Source organism: Zophobas morio, unplaced genomic scaffold (genome assembly GCF_036711695.1).
Source record: "Zophobas morio isolate AGI-343-1 ecotype UQ-CSIRO unplaced genomic scaffold, CSIRO_AGI_Zmor_V1 ptg000031l, whole genome shotgun sequence".
NCBI lineage: Eukaryota > Metazoa > Arthropoda > Insecta > Coleoptera > Tenebrionidae > Zophobas > Zophobas morio.
Window position 1 is genome coordinate 6,097,991 of NW_026972136.1, and position 10,585 is coordinate 6,108,575.

Genomic DNA, 10,585 nt, shown 5'->3' on the forward strand with positions numbered 1-10,585 from the left:
GTGTGTTTACTTATTGATTTCTTAGTTAAAAGAATCAGAGTTGACTATGCTTTTAAAGCTTCCATTGGTAATACTGTTCCGTGAAGGTCAGTGATGACAGCAACGTATTTTTAAGTTAAAATCAATTGTGCGTTGATATATTATTTATACAAGTGATCATCCTATCGCTGAAATTTTGTAAACCGAAACAATATAATCTGAGCAAATATTTGACATATTTGTTAGTAGTACAAAATAAATATAAGTTTTGCAAATTTTAAACACTTCCATGACTTTTCCGCTGGAAAAGTCTTATTATTTTATGTTTACGATTTTATTAGACAGATAATCCGAAACTGCGACTGAAACTGGAACTGTTTGATTCTGCTTCAGAGGCCAAGAAAGTTCAATACATATAAATAACTTTAGATGAATTTTTTACAAGTATTTAAAACATCTGCTGACTATTAATGATTGAAGCAAATTTTTGGGTTAGCAGTTCTGAATTATTGGCAGCAATGTTAGCTGTCAATTTTTACTTCAAGTTACAATCTGACATCATAAAATTTAAATATGTTGCCAACATGACAAAAAATTCATAAATATTCAAGTCACTCCATATTTTATAATTTGAAAAATCAGATTTAATGTGTATTTATTCAAGATATATAAACGTTGTATCGTGTGTTTTAGCTTCCTACAGCCAAACTTAGTACATTTTATTTGAAAAGTAAACTGTAAAAAAACATAAAATGTGGCGCCATCTGTGTAAAAGATGGGAATATTATTAGGAAAAACTGTAATATCGACCAACTAATTACTCTAAAACTGACAAATTTTAACAGTTATATTAACCTAATAATTTTTCTCATTTACTAATGTATTAAGGCACGATATTGACGAAGTTTTCATTAACAAATATTTCAAGATTTATAGCAATATCCTGCAGATGTCGTTACTAGTCAAATTATGAGCTGCCACCTGCGATGTTGCCTCTTAATTTCAATTTTTTGTTGTCAGTCTCTCGACCCATTTTATACTTATTAATTACACCATATGATTGAAAAAAAAATGCGCTAGTAAACCATGAAATTTATTTTTAAAATAATGAGCGTTTTTTGTTCGGTTTGACAGCTGTGAAATAACTGCGAACATAAATTTCATGGCCGATACGAGCTTAGCTAATTTCACTTTTTTACAGCTTTTCTAGTGATAGCTTTTCTCTCTTACCGACGCTATTTTGAAGTTCTTGTGTGAAATCCTGGTCAAAAATTTTAGGTTGGTCCACCTGTTTAAAATTTTTGGAATTTTGTCGAATGCTTCCAAAAATGTCACAAATTTTATATTTATCCATTTCGGGCCCATTAAGGAATTTAATTCGTCGAAATTATAAGGAATTCACGTTCGGTAGATGTAACTAGATTTGGTAACTTTTTTTTTTAAGCTGTGTAACTGCGGACATAATTGTTCTAGTGTATAATGTATTACTGGAATGTCAGAAAGTAGCTATCAAAAATGTGACATGTAAGTAAGTAAAGGTCAAATATCGAAAATGTGATGGTTTTGTGGTAATCTGGTGAATCTATTTTTGAACCAAGGAGAAAATCGCATCCCTCTAAAAGCCCAAAGAGCAACCCGCATGTAAAATTTTGAATCTTTTCCCTTCACTAGTTTTTTTAGGAGGACAAGCTTTGATGTCATTATCATGGATCCACAATTTCACCATGGATCCGTTCTGGTATATCCGTGTCTCATTCAAGAAAATGAAAAGTAAATCTTCACCACAATCACGCAATTGGAGATAGGTACCGCCTTAGAAATTTGATTCTGGCAGCTATAACGTGTTTAAAATGTGAAAAACTTCGCCTTCGGCAACCTAAATTTATACGTGTATTATGTACAATTATTTTCAAAGCCAAGTGTTTTACCTCTTACAAAACAATAACGATTATATAAAACTTAAAAACCAATTGTAGAACGGAACCAACAAAGCATGTAGGTATATAAATCTGCGCAGTCGTCTTTCTGATTCTGATTATAATATTAACGGCACAAGCGCCGCTGTATCTGTATTATTTTAAAATTCGAAAAACACTCGACAACACTAGCGAACTTTACGGAGAATATTTCTGCCACCAGTTTAACTGTTTCCGTTTTACCCAATATTTCTTGTTTCTTTTCCTTTAAAATGAGCTTTCTCGTGATTACTTTTATGGAAACTGTTTCCATGCTGTATTTAAGGATTTTCTAGAAACGAAGCGTGTTGAAATTAGAAAAACTTCGTTTTTTTCCACACAATTCAGATTTGACATTTGAATTAGAAAATTAGACAGTTGATGCCAATCTTAAATTTCTAGTGATCTTAAGATTGCAACTTAACCACAGAAAAGTTTCTGTCAGTTACTTCTACCGAACGTGAATGCTTATTATATAATAATTATAATAGATATTATGAATAAATAGAACTGAGTGTTTAGCGCAGATGCTCGTCGAGATATATACATAACGAAAAAATGTAGTTTACAAGTACTTTTTTTAAAGTGTACAAGATGTTAAAGACAACTTTCTACAACCACAGATAATTGGGAAAAAGTAGAATTCTTTAAGGTTATGTTGAAAGTATAAAAATTTCAATAAAAGCTTACTGTTTTCAACTATCAAGATAGAAAAAAATTGTTCGCAGTGTACCTTCTAGCTCTTGGGAGCGAATTTTTCATAGCGACAGGTTCTACACATCTTGGAAAACCTAGAAATATTTGAAAATGGGAGCAGAGTCCTTAACTCAGATGCTGGTGGAGACATAAATCGTTGTTCAAGAGCAACGTTTTCAAAATGTACAAAATTTTAAAGCCAACTTTTTACAACCATAAATATTAGAAAGAAGTAGAATCCTCTAAACGTATGGTAAAATTCTTTAACAAATTCAGTGGAATTTAATGTCTTCAAGCATGAATGAAAGTTGAAAACATTTTTCGCAATGCATCCATTAAGTGTACCAGATTAGCCGTTTAGAGCGAATTTTTCACTGTAAGAGGTTTCACACGTCTTGGAAAATCTAGAAATATTTAAAAATGGGAACAGAGGCCTTAACTCAGATGCTGGTCAAGGCATAAATCGTGAAAATGTTGTTTAAGAGCAATGTTTTCAAAGTGTACAAAATTTTAAAGCCAACTTTCTACAACCACAACTAATAAGAAGAAGTAGAATTCTCTAAACTTCGAAAATGGGGGCAAATGCTTTAACAAATTCAATGGGACTTCAATGTTTTCAAGTATGAATCAAAGCTGAAAAAATTGTTCATTAGGTGTAACAAATTAGATGTATAGAACGAATTTTTCACAGTGACAGGTTTTGCACGTCTTGGAAAATCTAGAAATATTTGAAAATGGGAATAGAGTATTTAACTCAGATGCTGGGCGAGAGATAAATCGTAAAAATGTTGTTTAAAAGCAATGTTTTCTAAGTGTACAAGATTTTAAAGCCAACAGCTTTCTATAACCCCAAATATTAGGAAGAAGTAGAATTCTTTAAACTTATGGCAAAATTATTTAATCTCAATGGAACTGGTCAAAATTTCAGGTTGATCCACCTGTTCAAAATTTATGGGATTTTGTCGAATGTTTATAAAAATGTCAAAAATTTTACAGTGATCTATTTCGACCCCAGAAAGGGATGTAATTCGCCTTACACTTTCTCGTAAAAATAATAGAATTTATATAATTATAATAAATATTATGAATAAATAGGACTGAGGGTTTTACATAGTGAAAAAATGTTGTTTAAAATTCCTTTTTGTAAAGTGTACAAGCTTATAAAGACAGCTTTCTACAACTACAGATAACTGGGAAGAAGTAGAATTCTTTAAGGTTATTAAAGCTTACTGTTTTCGAGTATCAAAATTTAAGAAATTGTTCGCAGTGTATTTTCTAGATGTGACAAATTAGCTCTTCGGAGCGAATTTTTCATAATTCTTGAAAAGTCTTGGAAAATCAAGAAACATTTGAAAATGGGAGCAGAGTCCTTATCTCAGATGCTGGTCGAGACAAAATAAACCGTGAAAATGTTCTTTAAGAGCAACGTTGTCAAAGTATACAAGATTTTAAACCCAACTTTTTACCAACCACGGATATTACGAAGAAGTAGATCTCAAGGGGACCTTACTATTTTCGGAAATTTAAATTGAAGAAGTGTTTCGCTTTGCATTCTCTTGGAGAGATAAATTAGCTGTGAGGAACGAACTTTTTGACACTGGCAGGATCTAATCGTTTTGGAAAATCTATAAATAGTTGAAAATCGGAACTGAGGGCTTAGCACAGATGCTGGTCGAAATATATATCGTGAAAATTTTGTTGGAAAGTACTATTTTCAAAGTGTACAGGATTTTAAACGCTACTTTCTAAAACTGTAGGTATCAGGAAGAAGTAGAATTTTTTAAACTTATGTTGAAATTCTTTCAAAATCTCAGTGGAAGCTTACTGTTTTCAAGTATCAAAATTGAAGAAACTGTTTGCACTGCATTTTCTCGTTGTGACAAATTAGCTCTTTGGAGCCATTTTTTCATAGTAACAGGTTCTACGCGTCTTGGAATATCTAGAAATATTCGAAAATGAGGGCAGAGCTCTTAACTCAGATGCTGGTCGAGGCATAAATCGTGAAAATATTGTTTAAGAGCAACGTTTTCAAAGTGTACAAAATTTTAAAGCCAACATTCTACAACCACAACTATTAGGAGGAAGTAGAATTCTCTAAACATATGGTCAAATTCTTTAACAAATTAGAATTTTGGAACGAATTTTTCATGACAAGTTTTACACTTTTTGGGAAACCTAGAAATATTTGAAAATGGGAACAGAGTTTGTAACACAGATGCTGGTCGAGATATAAATCGTAAAAATGTACAAGATTTTAGAGCCAACAACTTTCTATAACCCCAAATATTAGGAAGAAGCAGAATTCTTTAAACTTATGGTAAAATTCTTTAAAAATCTCAATGGAACTAGTCAAAATTTCAGGTTGGACCACCTGTTTAAAATTTATGGGATTTTGTCGAATGCTTCAAAAAAGTGAAAAATTTTACAGTGATCCATTTCGACCCCAGGAAGGGATTTAATTCGTCTCGCACTTTTTCGTAAAAATAATAGAAATTATAATATTTATAATAATGGACATTATGAATAAATAGAACTTAGTGTTTAGCACAGATGCTGGTTACATAGTGAAAAATGTTGTTTTAAAGTACTTTTTTAAAAGTGTACAAGATTTTAAAGACAAATTTCTATTTACAACTACAGATAATTGGGAAGAAATAGAATTCTTTAAGGTTATGTTGAAACGAATTTTTCACAGTGACAGATTTAGACGTCTTGGAAAATCTAGAAATAATTGAAACTGGGAGCAGAGTCCTTAACTCAGATCCTGGTCGAGATATAAATCGTGAAAATGTTTTCAAAGTGTACAAGATTTTAAAGTCAACTTTCTACAACCACACATCTAAACTTATGGTAAAATTCTTTAACAAATTCAATGGGACTTCAGTGTTTTCAAGTATGAATCAAAGTTGAAAAAAATTATTCATTAGGTGTAACAAATTAGAGTTTTGGAACGAATTTTTTACAGTGACAAGTTCTACACTTCTTCGAAAATCTAGAAATATTTGAAAAAGGGAATAGAGTGTTTAACGCAGATGCTGCTCGAGAGATAAATCGTAAAAATGTCGTTTAAAAGCAACGTTTTCTACAAGATTTTAAAGCCAACAACTTTTTATAACCCCAAATATTAGGAAAAGGTAGAATTCTTTAAACTTATGGGAAAATTATTTGAAAATCTCAATGGAACTGGTCAAAATTTCAGATTGGTCCACTTGTTTAAAATTTATGGGATTTTGTCGAATGTTTCTAAAAATGTCAAAAATTTTACAGTGATCCATTTCGACCCCAGGAAGGGATTTAATTCGTCTTGTACTTTTTCTTAAAAATAATAGAAATTATATAATTATAATAATAGATATTATGAATAAATAGAACTGAGTGTTTAGCGCAGATGCTGGTCGAGACATATACACAGTGAAAAAATGTGGTTTAAAAGTACTTTTTTTAAGTGTACAAGATTTTAAAGACAAGTTTCTATTTACAACTACAGATGATTGGGAAGAAGTAGAATTCTTTAAGGTTATGTTGAAACACTAAAAATTTCAATAAACTGTTTTCAAGTATCAAATTTGAAGAAATTGTTCGCAATGCATTCATTAGGTGTAACAATTTAACTGTTTGGAACGAATTTTTCACACTGACAGGTCCTACACGTCTTGAAAAACTTACACATATTTGAAAATGGGAACAGAGTCCTTAACTCAGACCCTGGTCGACACATAAATCGTGAAAATGTTGTTTAAAAGCAATGTTTTCAAAGTGTACAAGATTTTAAACCCAACTTTTAACCAACCACGAATATTAGGAAGAAGTATATCTCAAGGAGAACTTACTATTTTTAAAAATTTAAATTGAAGAGTGTTTCGTTTTACATTCTCTGGGTGTGATAACTTTGCTGTGAGAAACGAACTTTTCACAGTGGTGAGATCTACACGTCTTAGGAAAGTCTATAAATAGTTGGAAATCGGAGCTGAGTACTTAGTGCAGATGCTGGTCGAAATATATATCGTGAAAATTTTGTTGGAAAGTACTAAGTGTACAAGATTTTAAAGGAACTTTCTACAACTGTAGGTATTAGAAAGAAGTAGAACTTTTTAAACTTATGTTGAAACTTTTTCAAAATCTCATTAGAAGCTTACTGTTTCCAAAAATCAAAATTGAAGAAACTTTTTGCACTGCATTCTCTAGCTGTAACAAATTACCTCTTTAGAGCGTATTTTTCGTAGTGACAGGTTCTAAACGTCTTGGAAAATCTAGAAATATTTGAAAATGGGAATAAAGTCCTTAACTCAGATGCTGCTAAAGCATAAATCGTGAAAATGTTGTTTAAGAGCAACGTGTACAAAATTTTAAAGCCAATTTTCTACAACCACAACAAATGGTAAAAAGTAGAATTCTCTAAACTTATGGTAAAATTCTTTAACAAATTCAGTGGAACTTTAGTGTTTTCAAGTATGAATCAAAGTTGAAAAAATTGTTCATTAGGTGTAACAAATTAGATTTTTGGAACGAATTTTTCAGTGACAAGTTCTACACGTCTTGGAAAATCTAGGAATATTTGAAAATGAGAATGGAGTGTTTAATTCAGATGCTGGTAGAGAGGTAAATCGTAAAAATGTTATTTAAAAGCAACTAAGTGTACAAGATTTTAAAGACAACAACTTTCTGTAACTCCAAATATTAGGATAAAGCAGAATTCTTTAAACTTTATTAACAAAATTTCAGATTGGTCCACCTGTTTAAAATTTATGGGATTTTGTCAAATGTTTCCAAAAATGTCAAAAATTTTACAGTGATCCATTTCGACCCCAGGAAGGGATTTAATTGGTCTTGTACTTTTTCGTAAAAATAATAGAAATTATATAATTATAATAATAGATATTATGAATAAATAGAACTGAGTGTTTAGCGCAGATGCTTGTCGAGACATATACACAGTGAAAAAATGTGGTTTAAAAGTACTTTTTTTAAGTGTACAAGATTTTAAAGACAAGTTGCTATTTACAACTACAGATGATTAGGAAGAAGTAGAATTCTTTAAGGTTGTGTGAAACTCTAAAAATTTCAATAAACTGTTTTCAAGTATCAAATTTGCAAAAATTGTTCGCAATGCATTCATTAGGTGTAACAATTTAGCTGTTGGGAACGAATTTTTCACATTGACAAGTTCTACACGTTTTGAAAAATCTATAAATATTGGAAAATGGAAGTAGAGTGGTTAACTCACATCCTGGTCGAAATATAAATCGTGAAAATGTTGTTTAAGACAACGTTTTCAAAATATGTTAAAGCTCAGGGTCAAAAAATTACCTCCGAATTATCAAAGTTGTAAAAAAGATAGTTATAATACCGTGTATTTTTTAAATTTCTACTCTAGGTAGCCATGACGCGTATGTCAGCAGTGAAATTCAAACGGCTGACATAAGCGACATGGCCAACTAGAGCAGAAATTTTAAAAAATCAAAAATCACCCGATATAAACAGCCTATATTTTCTTGTCTTGCTATTATTTACACAAATATCTTTGACAGATATTACAACATCCACTCATTGGTAAACAATCAATGTAACAATGAAAATATACATTTCACAATTATTTATTTCATTAATTTCATAATTTAGAGATATAACAACTGTAGCCGACTCTAGCCAATGGTGTCACTCTCTGATTACCTCGTTCCATCAAACCATCGTTGCAAGTTCAGGATTGACATTTTTAAAAAATCTGTCAGTGTAAATGGCAGCACGAAAATTATAAACAAAATGTGCCTCCTTAAAGATTACCACTCAAAATTTACGTCAAAGGCACTAGAATCGTCCCAACTCCTACAAAACAACATTTATTCATCAATACCAACAGTCGTTTTCCTGGTATCCTCCTTCATTTTCTTGTACCAACACCTGCATCGAAACACCACACTCCACACCAGATGGAAAACAAGAATCATAAGAGTAAGTACCACCCAATTATCCCACACATTCCCTCTAAATTGTGTTGACAGGATTTGAAATTCCACTGGATTTACTTTAATGCCTCCAGGCTTTGGTACATCTTCATATCGTGCTGCAAGCGCCTGATTTCCGTCGCTGAGGATTACATAGACGTAAGAGTTTGATCGAAAACCGAAAACACCATTAAATTTGAAATTTCCAGTTAAACTTAGCCGACGCAGAAAGGTACTTCAACCGAGTCCTGACTCAGGGTGCTGCTTTGACCATTGTTACGACTCTGTCCGTCATTCCTGTAATTTTAATTTACGTAAATTATATGTCCAAGTACGACATGCCAAACTTTTTAATGTGGTAAGGCTTTATTTTGACTTGAAATTTTCTCACTGTGGTTTATAATAGTTCCAATAAATAAAGTGGTAGTTTTAAGGGTAATGGAAGACCCCTATCTTCGTCACGAAATCGGCATCTCCGGTCACTGTCTGGAACGTCCATTACGAATCGACCCGAAAAAATTGAAGAACTACCCGTACCGCTCCAGAAGGTCGACTAGCTTCGACACCAACCCATGGGTGTCCCAGCGCCCGCCCATCATCTGCAGAAACTGTAAATCGATGATCGAACATAACGTTGTAAATTCCATCGACGAAATGCACTAATAAAGCACTGAAAAATCGAACGATTGACTTATTGGGGCCGAAATAGAAGCCCTATGTTCCACTTAGTCTGTCACTGTTAAACTAAACGGAAGCTGTCAGGAACGTCGTTCCTCTATTTGGGTATGACTTGACGGGGTACACCTGTTATGCTATTTTTGCGTACGAGAGAAAGACGAAATTTCATGAGCATATCATAAAAGTTGGATCGAAATTAGGTTTGGGGTGGATTTTGAAACGAGTTTGTTTTGTTAGGATTTCCTTTGTAATTAAATACTTTCGATTTCGGATAGCTTCACACGGTTCTTATGTCTTTTATTTATTTTTCTTGCTGGGTTTGCTGAGAGTAAGCCAGCTGGGTGGAGGCCCGAAAGCTGTAATAAGGGTGAAAGTATTTTTTATTAATTTTTTTTGTATATGTTTTATTTCGGTTAAAGTCGCTGTACTATTTTCTATAATAAGAAACAAGAGAGTCGTAATTTTTTGTGGGATAATAATGAATCAGCTTTGTGTGTTTATTATTATAAAGGTTAAACTTCTATTCTTTTAAAATGATATATGGGTCGTAAATATTTAGGTCTTTAGTAAATCTTACAACGTAAATAAACACGTTTGACAGTTTCCGATAAAACCTAAATAATTGTTCTTGTATTTTTAAAAACCTCTTGGTGCATTGTGATACCAAACCACAAAAAAATTGGATCAGAGTTGGCTTTAAGCAAGTCCTCTTGCTGTCAACTTGTAATTTCATGTTTTCCTGACGCTTCATAGCCCCTAGAATATGAAAAAATAGATGCCCCATTTCCATTCTTTTGTCAAATTACAAAAGCGTTTGATTTAAGTAAGTAGCTGTGAGAAACAGACTTAAGTACCGTCGGCAAATGTAACGATTTTTTTTCTCATTCTACATTAAATCAATGACTTAATAAAAAATGATAGTATATTTTATACAGAATGATAAATAATAAAACAATAAATGCAACTAAATCTTGCTGCGTCAAAAAAATTATAAAGTTTACAAAAAAATATTTTACCATAATTATAATTATTATTATTGTTTTTATTATTGTAATTCTCATTAATATAGTATGAAATTTATAACCAGAAATCGCTAACAACCCAAAAAATATATAAAAAATAAGTGTCATATTCAGTAGAGCAAATTTTTGCCATAATTTTTTAACATGAACTAGTTTCAGTTAGTTTTTAGTCATCAGTCCGAACTGAGCAGACACCGGAACAACGAAAACTATACCGGAATAAAAAGCACACCTTTCAGCTCAAGAGCTTATTTGTCTAAATTCGTCACGCTTTGTTTAAATGGGTGGCAATCCGGCCAATTTGTCAAAATTC

General features: G+C 32.0%; 1 protein-coding gene across 3 annotated transcripts; it reads left to right on the forward strand.

Moving 5' to 3' along the window:
* Positions 1-8,307: 8,307 nt before the first annotated feature.
* Positions 8,308-9,262, forward strand: LOC135139503 (uncharacterized). 3 transcript variants are annotated; one of them, XM_064069761.1, is made up of 4 exons: positions 8,308-8,579; positions 8,630-8,731; positions 8,782-8,930; positions 8,994-9,262. In XM_064069761.1, the coding sequence occupies exons 1-4, from the start codon at positions 8,391-8,393 to the stop codon at positions 9,127-9,129; spliced, it is 576 nt and encodes a 191-aa protein (XP_063925831.1). In that variant the 5' UTR covers positions 8,308-8,390; the 3' UTR covers positions 9,130-9,262. The 3 variants fall into 3 exon arrangements, with proteins under 3 accessions (XP_063925831.1, XP_063925832.1, XP_063925829.1); XM_064069762.1 differs by having other exon boundaries at positions 8,309-8,579; positions 9,000-9,262; XM_064069759.1 differs by having other exon boundaries at positions 8,309-8,579; positions 9,007-9,262.
* The last annotated feature ends 1,323 nt before the right edge of the window (positions 9,263-10,585 follow it).

Bases quoted from the DNA above. Each gene is read 5' to 3' on its own strand.
- LOC135139503 (XM_064069759.1), top strand. From the start codon at position 8,391: ATGTGCCTCCTTAAAGATTACCACTCAAAATTTACGTCAAAGGCACTA. The intron at 8,580-8,629 runs GTAAGTACCACC...TTGTGTTGACAG, and splicing joins GGAAAACAAGAATCATAAGA to GATTTGAAATTCCACTGGAT. The intron at 8,931-9,006 runs GTAAGGCTTTAT...GGTAGTTTTAAG, and splicing joins ATGCCAAACTTTTTAATGTG to GGTAATGGAAGACCCCTATC.